The 12,847-nt window shown below is 34.4% G+C and overlaps 1 protein-coding gene across 3 annotated transcripts in view; it reads left to right on the top strand.

Moving 5' to 3' along the window:
• Nucleotides 1-12,847, top strand: part of CSMD1 (CUB and Sushi multiple domains 1) — a 2,222,584-nt gene that overhangs the window by 1,944,096 nt on the left and 265,641 nt on the right. For all 3 annotated transcript variants that reach the window (XM_037812751.1, XM_037812753.1, XM_037812752.1), the window contains exons 34-36: nucleotides 3,263-3,466; nucleotides 4,389-4,513; nucleotides 4,983-5,079. In XM_037812751.1, coding sequence (XP_037668679.1) covers nucleotides 3,263-3,466; nucleotides 4,389-4,513; nucleotides 4,983-5,079 — 426 coding nt within the window. The remainder of the gene's footprint in view (nucleotides 1-3,262; nucleotides 3,467-4,388; nucleotides 4,514-4,982; nucleotides 5,080-12,847) is intronic.

Here is a 12,847-nt window from a genome sequence, read left to right on the forward strand (position 1 = left end):
CAGCTGCTTTTTGATGGTTTAGTTGCTTCATTTCCACTTCTAAGAAATTCACATTTTCTATCAAGAGCTTATAAAATGCATACCTTTTTACAGAGAAGATTGGACATAAAAGGCTGTTCATAACTCAGTAATATTTGTTGGAATTTGTTGACTAGCAATAACTTGTTGAATCAGATTTTTCAATCTCCAGAGGAGAACGGCTTTAAGAAACAGAAAATGTTCCTTAGTCACTAAATGAAACAAGAGAGACTACTTCACTTAGGTATTCGGACCTATTGTTTTTACTCTAAAAGAGGTGCAATAATAGAACAGCATACACACAGCTGTCATTTAAAGTATTTGTGGTAGTGAAAGGTGATTAGTCAATTTACCACACATATTTTTCTTGTCTCTTTTCCTGAGAGGTGTGTGTATATTCACAGAACTGCCTACCTTCAGCATTATAAAACCCCAGAGAACAGCATCTATTCTCTGAACCAACACGGTAATTTGGCCTGAAAAGTCAATCATTTTATTTATCACTCTCTATTCCAGACTGACCTTGTTCCCTCTTCAGTTTTCCACTGAGCTGATTTCAATTTCGTTTCACAGTGGTGTGAAACATTTACGAAAAGATAGAGAATAATTACTATAGAAAATAGAATTTCTCTCTGATGCTGCCTGAAACTGATGCTGTCCAGGTTAAGGGCAAGAACTAGAGGACTGGCTGAGAGGGAAAAATTATAGAACGTTGTTTTATTTTTTATTTTTTTTTCTGCGACATTACATGGAGGTTTGATGTCTCAGTGTCAGAGCTTTCCTCTGTCCTGCTTTCTCAGAAAGTTAAAATTGGTCCCTTCAATTTTCAATCTTTCTCTAAAAAGCATTCTGTATAATTTCATCCAAATTCAGGTGTTATTCATTTACTATTATTTTCCTTGAAGTAGACAAGTATGAAATACATGAAGAAAGTTTTAATAGGGCCATGTGTCCAAATCACCCTAGAAACTGTGTTCCTCATCATTTTCAGGAAGCTGGAATGACAGTGATACCCTGGAAATACATAAATGAGTGATTTTATGTTTGAAGCCACTGAGACAAGCATGATGCAAACTACAAATAGTTGGTTCTTTCCAAGTAGTTTAACCTAAGTAGAACAGTTACTATTACAGATATTTCTCCATTTTTTTTTTTTAATAAAAAAATTATTGGGAATTGATTGTGGAAGTCTCCATGGGATATCATTTTTTTTCCTCTCCCAGTATCTTTCAATTGTAACAAAATACTCTTATGTAAATACATGAAAATATAGTTTTAAGCAACATTTTATTATAATGGAATATAATTATTTTGCACTCCACTTTTAGTTATAGAAAAGACCAATTCTGGTACATTGTTAATTATTTCAACTATAGCTATTAAATGGTATATAATTTTATTAACTTTTACCTTTTGATAGAAAATATTTGCAACACCCTACTGAAACACGGTTTAATCAAAATAATCTTCTGACTTCCATTCTGTTGGAATCGCCTTTTTAGAAGCATTTACACAAATGGTGTCTGTCATAGTTCATTTTCATTTCAAAATTGATGCCAGTATGTTAGGAAAGGCAGTTTGAAGACAGAAGCATTCTTTTAAAAAAAAAAATGAGTACATGAACCCATTCTCTCAAGGGGTGTGTTTTTGGATGAAGAAACACAGGGACTGACAATAATAGTATCCTGCAGATAGTATTGTCCTAAAGCTAAACTCATACTGACTTTTAACTGCAGAAAACAAAACCAAAAAAAATGCAGATTTCAGAGTACAAAACTTACAGATCTTTTTTCAAAGAGTTCATTTGGTTTGTCAGGCTTCTTTGCCACTTGAAGTAGTTTTCAAACTTTATCTATGCCCCTTGTGATAAGCATAAATTTTTCTTATAGCCAGAAACTTCTGGTATACTCCTGAAGTTGGTATCTCACTCCCTACATTACATTGAAAATCAACTGTCATGGCCAACATCCAAAGGGCATATGGAATGCACTCACCATCAAACAAATTTGGGTTTGTTACTTGCTCCAACAAGGCAGAACACTCACCGTGGGAAAGCTGGGGATGTCTCAGTTAGAGAGTATGAAGACAGGCTTGCTATAGGATTTGGGCTTGTGTTAAGTGATTTTGGGGAAGACTCAAGGCAGTGTGGGTTGCTCTAGATTGGATGATGTCAGGAGGTAATTATATTATTGAACATCTTCATTTTTATCTAGGAAATAGAAGGATTGGAATGAAGCTAAAACAGTAATTAGTGAAGAACCAACTATGACTCATGTTAACCAGGACAGGAAGATTTGGGGTATTTTAAGTGCTTTGCATAGTGTTCTTGATATTGTTTGTGAATGGACATGAGTACAAAGTGGTCTCAGAGTGACCCCATCTGATTCTGATGTGTGGTGAGACTGTTTGTTTTCAACAGGAGAACATTACAGCCTAGTTCTTGGTGCCAGGCAGCTACAGCTGACAGATGTCAGAACTGTTTTTTTCCTTTGTCACACCTTTAGGCAGAATGATGTCCTCACCAGCTGGAATATTTTATTAAACTTTGATCTTTGCTGTTTTTTTTTTTTTTTTTTTTCCTTTTCATTTGGAAAGCATGCAATTATACTATTAAACATGCATTTTTAAACTGCACACCATCTCCCATGGACAATTTTTGGTCCAATGAGAAGACCCAGAGGAGGAGATGAGAGGCTCTGATTTATATCTAGTTCTGTCCCCAGCAGTGGAATCCAAACTAGCTTTCTTTGATATTCTCTTCCAAGTGTTTCCATGTAGAATGGATTATTTAATTCTCTGTTTTCCCATAGCTTACTTATTATTAAATCACCATTGCCATATTATAACTATGCCTTTATATGATGGATTTTCTCACTTGACTCTAAGGACTTTGAGCATAAAGATAAATTATTAGTCATCTCATTATCACTAGAAGGATGAAATGGGTGCTCAATTAACTTTAACTGTCTGAATATCAATCAGTCCTTCAAGGCATGAATTCTACTTATGCCCTGGTTTCCTTATCTAAAAATGAGGTTATTAAGGTGGTCATTGGAATTGATATGAGGCTGAAATATAGGTAAAAGTGCTCCAAAAATCATTCCCTATAGATATTTTTAAAGGCATTATTAATTTTTATATCAACACAAACTTGCACTGAACTCTTTTAAATCTCTTTTCAAGGACATATTTTGGCTTTCTCATGAATATGCATGTAGTTGTGTTGTATGTGTTTTACTTTTAGCTGTTCCTCGCACCAGTGATACCCAGTGCAGCTCTGTTCCAGAGCCCAGATATGGAAGGAGAATTGGTTCTGAATTTTCAGCTGGTTCAGTTGTTCGATTTGAATGTAACCCAGGATACTTACTTCAAGGTTCCACAGCTATCCGCTGTCAGTCTGTGCCTAATGCTTTAGCTCAGTGGAATGACACAATACCAAGCTGTGTAGGTAAGTGTGTCTTGGTAAGGTGTGAAAACTTTCATGAGACTATAAATCAGAATTAAGGAAGAATTTTTGAGAACTACTTTCCAGTGCGTATATACTGTCAACACAAATTGAATTGATCATGCTTGTGACCTATCTAAAGGATAATTTATCAGAAATAATTGAGTAGCAGCCAAACCATAGAAATATTGTTATTGTATTTCATAAAATAACTCATCAGATTAAATAGTATGAGACATGTTTTACTTCTCAATATTTATTAAGTATGCCATCAACTCTAAAGCCATGAATATATAACATAATTTCATTTTGGGAAAAAATTATTATAATGTTCATTTGCTATATTACTTGTGTAATGTCCTTTTAATAAATTTATGCTGATGAATGTTTGAAAAGCAATAGATTAATTATTAATGAATAACAATGACATTTTTAGTTATGGTTTATTTGCTGCATTTTGTATAAGATCTTCTAGTGCAATCATGATTATACTCAAATGCATTTGTACATTTTACACATTTCTTATCTATGGACTTGCTCATAAAAATCCCATTAATATTATTTAGAATTGCATGCCTGCATATAGCAGAGAATGCAAAAGTTCTTAAATTGTAGTAGATAAATTATTCTGAAGAGAATTAGTTTCAGAGATGGCATTGTTATGTATAGCCCCTTCTTTGAGAAGTTAAAACAATTTATGTATATACTCAGGATCTATAATATTAGCCTAATAGAAAATAATCAATAGTATTTCCAATTAAAAAAAGAAAAGGTTAAATATTACCTCGGCTGAAAAATATCAAAGTTTTATAATATATGTAACATTTTCTTAAAATCTGATCATACAGTAAAAGAAAACCAGACACCAAATTAATATTGTTCTTCATTATATTTTATTCTTACTAAATGTGGGTTTGTTTTTTAGTCCCCTGCAGTGGCAATTTCACTCAGCGGAGAGGTACAATCCTGTCTCCTGGTTATCCTGAACCATATGGTAACAACTTAAACTGCATATGGAAAATCATAGTTACAGAGGGATCAGGGATTCAGGTACGTCCGTAGGGCTCAGAGTCTACAAATAGACAGTGCTAAGCCAGGGCCCGTTGGGTTCTTTCTTTCTTTCTCTTTCTTTCTTTCTTTCTTTCTTTCTTTCTTTCTTTCTTTCTTTCTTTCTTTCTTTCTTTCCTTTCCTTTCTTTCTTTCTTTCTTTCTTTCTTTCTTTCTTTCTTTCTCATTCCTTTTTATATTAGCTATTTTAAATACATAGACAATAATCTCTTTCTCTTTTCTAAGTATTTCTGCATAGGTTTTCAATCATATTACTCCACATGGAATAAAAGTAACAGGCCTTTTGAATAAAAACAATATCAAAACTGCCATTTGTGGAAATATGGGGATGTCTTTTTTCATGGATCATTTTGTTTTTTGCCCTTCTCTTATATTAATTCCATGAAAAATCCCATATGATTATATTGATTTCTTTAAACTGAAAATATTAGGTTAATGTTACTGTTTGTAGATTCAGGTGATCAGCTTTGCCACAGAACAGAATTGGGACTCGCTTGAGATTTATGATGGTGGTGATATGACTGCTTCTCGACTGGGAAGTTTTTCAGGTAAGACAACACCGAGGTCCTTTGCTTGTGAATCTGAAACAACAAACAACAAACACTCAATGTACGACTTTCCTACAGCTCTCCTATATCCATAATAGTATCACTGCTTGTGAATCCAAAACAACCAACAACAAAACACTCAATGTACAATTTTCTTACAACTCTCCTATATCCATAATAGCATCACTGGTGTTGAGAGTCTAAGACCACAATGAAACAGGTGAGAAAAAAGAAAGCTTTGTTCCCTGGCAGCTGGAGCATCAATGAGTGGATGAGATTGTCCCGCCTTTGAGAGTTTAGCAGAGCTTTTATATGTTACAGGCCTTGGACTGGCCAGGACATAGGGGGAAATAAACGTAGGAACATGAGGTGGGGGGTAAGGCAAAGAGTAGATAATAGTTCTCAATTCTTAAAAATAGATAAGCTAAAGATAAGTAATCTGGAAAATTATACTCTGCAGTTTCAGACTATCATGCAAACAGGCTGTTTATACCTAAAATTTGCAACTCTTTGTTGCATTAGAGTTGCAGAAATCTTAACCTTTTACATCAGATGCTACGCTACATACTCATAAGTAGTAGCCAGACCTGGAATTGTAGTCAACCCCAGTTCAGTCCTGTCCCGTTCATTTTTCTGCCTCCAACTCTAACAAATATCTCTGTATAGTAAAGATTCTTCTTTCAAAATATTCCTTTCAGTCATTCAGTTCTTTCCGTTCCCATTGCCCATAAACTTTATTCAGATCCTTATTACCTTTTCTTTCATGCTAGCAGGTTATCCTGCCTTCAGACATTTGTCAGCACTCTCTCCCATTCTCTGTAGCATTACATATCAATCTTTGCAGACCCAGATAGAATAGCTATCATCAGTTTCATCATCATCATTATCATTCCAGTCCCTTCCATTGACTGGCACTTATAATGCCAGGCTAGCCTGTTTACATGCATTGTCTATTTTTTCCTAACAAAAACACGATGAACAAATTTTTGTTGTTGGTATTGTTTTACAAATGAGGAACATGGGTTTAGCTATTTTAGAATTTTGGAAGAGTACACATGTATGAACTATGTAGCTGGGATTTTAATCACATTCTATCTAACCCCAGAGCCTGGGTCCAACTGCCTGAGTTAGGGATTATATTCTAAGAAAGAGTGACTTAAGCACATAAAACTTTATTTTTCTGACATACAAAGAAATCTGGATATCGAGAGCTTCTTTTGATCTAGTAAATAATAGCTTTTCCAAAAGTTCCCAGGACTTACTCATTATATATATATATATAAATATATAAGCATCTTATTGGCCTGAACTGTCATGTCATCACCCTAATTGCAAACGAAGACTGGGATTTTTTTTTTTTTTTTAAAACCAAGTATATTCCTTCCCTAAACAGCATCTCTTGTTTACTCTAGCTTAATAAATAAGAAAAAGAAAATGGATAGTGGGTAGGACATTAACGTCTGCCACAACTTTCATTTTATCACTCACCTCTTTAATAATAGCTTTCCATGACCTTGTTTCTAGTTGCCAGTAAATAAATACACATATTTATACATGGAAATTTGTTTTGTGCCATAAGATGCCAGTCTAACTTTTTTCTGTTATCTCTCACACACAATCTTCATTCGTCTCTTTTTGTATTGTTTATTTTCGGGGGAATGTTTTTTTCCAACAGCCCATTATAGTTCTTCAAACTTGATCTCAAATACTATTTCTTATTTTCCCTTGCCAGATAAGATAAAACATGCTAACAGTTCAGGTTAACATGCATTTTTTTTAAAGAACCTAATATATATAACCATGTTTGTTGTTAGGATTGAAAGATCAGGTCTTTGTCATTGAAGAAAACAACAACAAATCTATAAGTAGTTGTCACACTGAATTTAATCATATCAATGAGGTGGTCGGTAAGCGACAGTTAGATGTAAGCATTAGGTGTTATAGGAGGGCAAAAAGTAGTATGTTTCCTGGATTAGGGAGGAAATAAAAGCTACCTGGGAAAAATTAAAATATTTTAACAGATTAGTAAAACATAACCAGAAAAATAAGATGGAGAAGAAATGCCTCAGGCAAAGGGAGCCATTCAGTTTCGTACTTGTGCATACTTGATTTATTTTACTAATTTTTATGTAATTTGTTCTTACATTTTCTAGACCTTTAAGTTTCTTGAGAACCTATATTAATCTCCATGTGCCATGCTGTCCAGCACAACTGCTAGCACATATTATACAGTTTATGAGTTTAATTCATAAAACTTGCTTACAAACTATGTGTTTCTTATCTAAAGATCAAACCTCATCACTCACACTTATTTGTATCTATCAACAGATGTGCAGCAGCCTTGTATTGAGCTTTCTCTTGAATAACTATCATAGGTGAACTTAGCTACAAATTTGTGATTTTGTGTTTTCTAATTAGCAATAGGTATAGGTTTATTTTTCAGCAGAGAATTTCAATATTGAACCAACTTTTCAGCCTACACAAATGCACACCACTAGCAGCAAATAACGGTGTATGACAAAAGTTGGATGATTGATTGAAATTAGCCCTGCAGAAAAAGCTGGGAAATAACTTGTTAATTAATTAATTAAAGTAAAAGAAATAAACTCATTGCCAATGAGCATATGATGAAGAATAATGACAAGTGCAATCCCCTTTTTTCTATTTGAGCATGTAGAATTAGCCAGGAGGAAAGCTCCTTAATATATAGTTTACATAAATACCATATGTTAACAATGTGAGCAGATATCAAACTACTATTTTGACTTTTGTACCTGATGCTGTATATGCAAGGAATAAAAAAACTACATAATAAAATCTTGTGAAAATAGAGGTTATCGATAATGAATCTTACAACATTGTCCTCGTTTCTCATAATAATTTATTTTGATTGCGATATTTTATGACATATGTTGGCTTAAGTAATTGTTTTGTATAAGTTTGAGGACATATAGTTATCTGAACCTGAAACATTCCTGAGCTAGTAGTTGATATGCAGTCCATTATCTTTACCAATGAAAATAAAGATTCTTCACAATGCATGTGTCAAGGTTTAAATCAAGAAATTCCTCTTGTAAAACAGTTATGTAACTTTCAGTTTGTTGCTATCAACTTCCTTAATAAAAAATGCAAAGGTGCAACAGTTTAGAAAATTAATATTAAGTTAAATAAAACATAATTGAATAAGTAAAACGATCAAGGAAAAATACATTCATAAGTGATATGTGAAGAGAGTAATTCAATTAAAATAATTTAGTTGATTCCTAACAGCATAGATAAGTAAGTTTTCTATCAACTTCAGAGAGTCAGGCTGACCATATGTTTTCACATTCACATAGATTGAATTTATTTAAATATAAAATACATTCCCTTAAAGAATGTTCATCTAGTTACAAATGTACATTATTTCAAGTTAAACAGAATACTCACATTTCATAATTTAACATTTAAGGGCTTAGATGTTTTTGGGAGACCCAGGAGATACTCATATATGGTGACATAAAATTTTTCTAGGAAAAGAACTTGAATTATGGATCTTTATAGGCGCCAAGCCAATAGTGTTCTTGTGAGTGAACCCCATCTTAGCTGCTACTTTTCCTTGCACATATGTATTCTGTGAGGAGAAAAATATAAGCGAGGGCCATGTTGATAAATTTGGGATAGTTTATGGTTATGGCCATTATGGATATCAAGTGTCCACATGCATGTTCAATTAGAAAAAGTAATCAAGAAAATTTCCTAATTTACGCTCTCTATACAACAGAATACTATTTCATATAATAAAATGATAGTGGAGAAAGGAACATTCATATTCCCTCATTGGTTTTCTGGTTTGTTCCAGTGAGAACTAGATTTCTGTGCCTTTCTCACAGTTTTATATGAAAATTTTGGTCTCTCTATTCTTTTACTCACTCTTCCCCAAGGGAAGAGGAATGAGCCTTTCTGACGGTGAGAGTCTTATAGTCACTGAGTTGGGCATATGGTGAGCAGCATCACTGTGGGATGGTCCTGCCAGAGAAACCAGTATTTGAAGTCCTCTTTGCCTTATTCTTCCATTGATAAACCAGGTAGGGCCTCTGTTGATTTCTTTATGTTTTGTCTGAGGATCAGCTGCCTAGGGGGTTTCCACCTTTGAGCTTGCAACTTTTTGGGTAAATCATTGTAGCATCTATTTTATATTTCTTTGTCTCTCAATCTCTTACTCTCTTTCTGCCTGCCTATCTCAGAATACAAGGAAGTGCCAAGGTCTAACAGGGTAAGAGAAATAGTGAAGCAGGCATTGGCCTCAGGCTTAATAAGTTCACCCACTTTGGAGGGTTATAAGGCATCTTTCTAAATTTAAAATGCAAAATTTCACTTCACTTCTGGCTAGTGATCTTCTCTCTATCATCGGTCAGACACATGAAGCAGTGAAGAATGAGTGGCTTAATACTCTTGAAACAACAGGATTTCTTCATAATCTAAATATCTTGAGGTATAGAATGAATTTTAAGATTTCATACTGGCTAACTTCCTCTTTTCGTATATTTATGGAGGTGTTTGGCACAGTTAGGAACCAAGCAAAAAGGCAATTGAGATGGTGGTAGCTGGGTAGGTTGGATGCTGAGGAAATGCCAGTGAAGTACATACATGGGAATTGAGAACATAAGGAAAAATATTGAAGTTAACATAAACCAGGTTTCTACATGTTTGTGAAGGGAGTTAGAAAAATGACAAAGAGGAAGGCTAGAATGAACCTGTTGGTGTTGATTTGAATTAGAGATATTTGTATAAACTCATGGTTTTAATATTTAAGATATGGAAATAAAATGTGTGTATGTATATGTGCATGTGTGTGTGCACACATTAATATATTCCTACCTCTGACTTCTGAGAGATGTAGAAACAGTAACAGCTTGGTATTAACGAACACACCTAGTACCAAAATCTTGGTTTCTTGTTATATAAATAATAAGAATTAGTTTTAATATATAAGATAGTGGATATATAGGAGTCTTTGTTCTACACTGGCAACTGTTCTTTAGGTTAGAAATTAATTTCAAAAATTTTTAAATGAGTTAAAAAAAACTTTATATGGAAAATGTGACAAATTAGCGATTAAGAAATGTTAAACTTAATCAATACTGAAACTTGTTTCATTCCCATGATGTTTTTTAAATACTCATAAAAGATATATTAAAACCATTTTAAAAGTTAGTTTTTGAGTAGAAAACAAATAAGTACTTATTAAAGGTAGATAATTCAGAACAAAAGATTGATTTACTGACTGGGTGCTTTAATAAATTCTGTGCTTTGATTTTTTTCCTTTCCATTTGGACAGCCATATGTATCTAAGTTTTTATTGTAAGCCATTTAGAATCATTTTGGAGGTAGGCAGGTTATAAATTATAAATGCACAAAACAGAGAAAAATTCATGACAATTTGTAGCTGACAATCAAAGTTAAGGGAAAATAAATCTTTGTGTGCTGAGGGTAGAATTTGTAGGTATTGTAATAAAATTTCTCTGTTTTCTTTGTGATATGGCTTTCTATCTAGGTCACAGTAAAACAATGTGATCAAAAAGATTCTGCCTGTGGCAACTTTTTTATTTTTTTGGTAATCATTTGCATTTCGCGTGGTGAGAATAAGCTCCTACTTATCAGTCCACTCTGAGAAGAGCCCAAAGTGACGATCCAATGGGAGGGGCAGAACAGGGCGTGCCCTCTCTCTCGCTGTGTTCTGTGCCCAGGTACACAGCATCCTCTCACCTCTCCCTGGATAACTGATACCTGCATGTTTTTTATGCTGCCTGAGGTGTCAAGATCCAGAATTTTTATAAGATAGCAAATGAATATATTTTGTAACAGAAGTACAAACAGGAATGTTCATGAATTTACTTGCTGCAATTAATAATAACAGGTAGAGGGAGCAAGATGCTTTACAAAGCACTGTAATATATATGATTCATTTATTACTCACATATCCTTATAAGAGATTTATTGTAATCATTGTTTTACAGATATTGGAACATATGACAATTTTTTTCAGTGACTTAGTCAAGGTGACAGAGCTAATTTGTGTCAGTGCCAGGAAATAAGTTTTCTACTTCCCCATCCAGAGCCCTTCCACTGTAAGGTAGCCAAGGAAAACAAACAAACAAAAAAGACAAACACCAATGCATGTATGTTAAATACCACATGTGCAAATTACTGTGCTGGGGGATGTGGGCTATTAAAAAAAGAAAAAACTGGATAAGCTAGGGTCTCATCACTCAAAAAGGGTACAATAAAACAAAAAAGAACCAAGTATATAAAGCACTGTATAAAAAGTGAAAAGCCATATCACTGTAAACATGGGTGTGCAGGGTGATTTCCATGAGGAGGTGAGAACTGAGCCGATTCTCATGTCAGCAGTAGGAGACCCACAGTTGTAGAGCAAGGAAGGAAAACATTTCTTACAAAGATTTACAATTAATTAACTAGAGTAATGAGGTGGAAAAAAGTCACAGATTAACCCAAATCACAGATTAAATCAGGCCAAAAGCAGTATAAATGCTGTAATGAAAACCTTTTTAGTTAGATTAGTTGGATCTGTAGTAACATATTACTTTCTACAAACATCATCCAAAATATTAAAATAATATCTAGTGAAAGGGCAGCAAACATCATATAAATTGAACAAAAATGGATGTTTTTAGTAGCTGTCTCTTTTCTTGATATGAGAATGGGTTGGAGTTGGGCCAACAAGCAGGCACACTTAAGTTTCCCTCCCCTTCCTTGTTCCATGCTTTCTCCTGCACGAGTCTCACTCCCAGGCCTTGGCATTTACAGCCACAGGGCAGGCTCTATTTTTTGGCTTGGTAGCCAGCAGTTTGCTTCTGGCAGACAGTCTGAGCAGGGGAGAGGGTTTTACTCAGGAAGATTATTTTTCTTTTTGGAAACAGGCCAGGGCATCCCCACTTTTCAGTATTTCCCCATGTGTGATCTGTTAGTTATTATATAGTTTTAAGCAATAATCCCTCTGTATTATATTTGTGCTGATCAGCAGGAATAGACTTACAGGTTTCCCCCACAATGGTTCAATTTATATATATATATATATATTTACCATGGTCAAAAAGCAACGAAGTTATATGTGCAAACATGTTCAAAGTGTTTATCATTTGACACACATTTTTAGCATTCTTACAATGAACTACGCCCTAGATTCAGGCATGAAATGACTGCTAAGTGTCAACCCCTTTTGGCAGTGAGGGTAAAATGGATTTAGGCACACACCCTAAATCTCAATCAGGGAATTCAGTTTCCAAAAGAATCTTTACCCACAGATGTGTGCATATACACACACACATTATCAGCAAGGAGTGGGTGATACAGTTTTTTCTCCTTCCTTTTTTCACTGTTCCTCTTCCCACACATTCCAGTAATGGCTTGAGATAGATTGGGCACTGATTGTTCAAAGATGCCAAAATTAGTAATTAAGTTGATATGTTTAACATGTGGGTAAAGCTTTTAAACCTAGTGAAAGATTTGTACTGTAGTTCAACAAGGAGTCCTTAATGTATTTTCGGAATGGAATAATTCTGCATTTGTGACAGGTTAGTTTGTTGGGATATTATTTGCATCTCGTTCGACTGGTATTTTTCCCTACCCCATTCCAGAAAGAGAGCCAGGTGTTTGTTAACATTTGGCTTGTACTAAAAGCAGCAGGTGTCCATTTTCTTAGGTGAACTCCCTCCTAGCTTTGGTCTTTTAAGAGATGATGGTGGTGAATGCTTGAAGTTGAACG

Source organism: Choloepus didactylus, chromosome 20, assembly GCF_015220235.1.
Source record: "Choloepus didactylus isolate mChoDid1 chromosome 20, mChoDid1.pri, whole genome shotgun sequence".
Classification (NCBI taxonomy): Eukaryota; Metazoa; Chordata; class Mammalia; order Pilosa; family Megalonychidae; genus Choloepus; species Choloepus didactylus.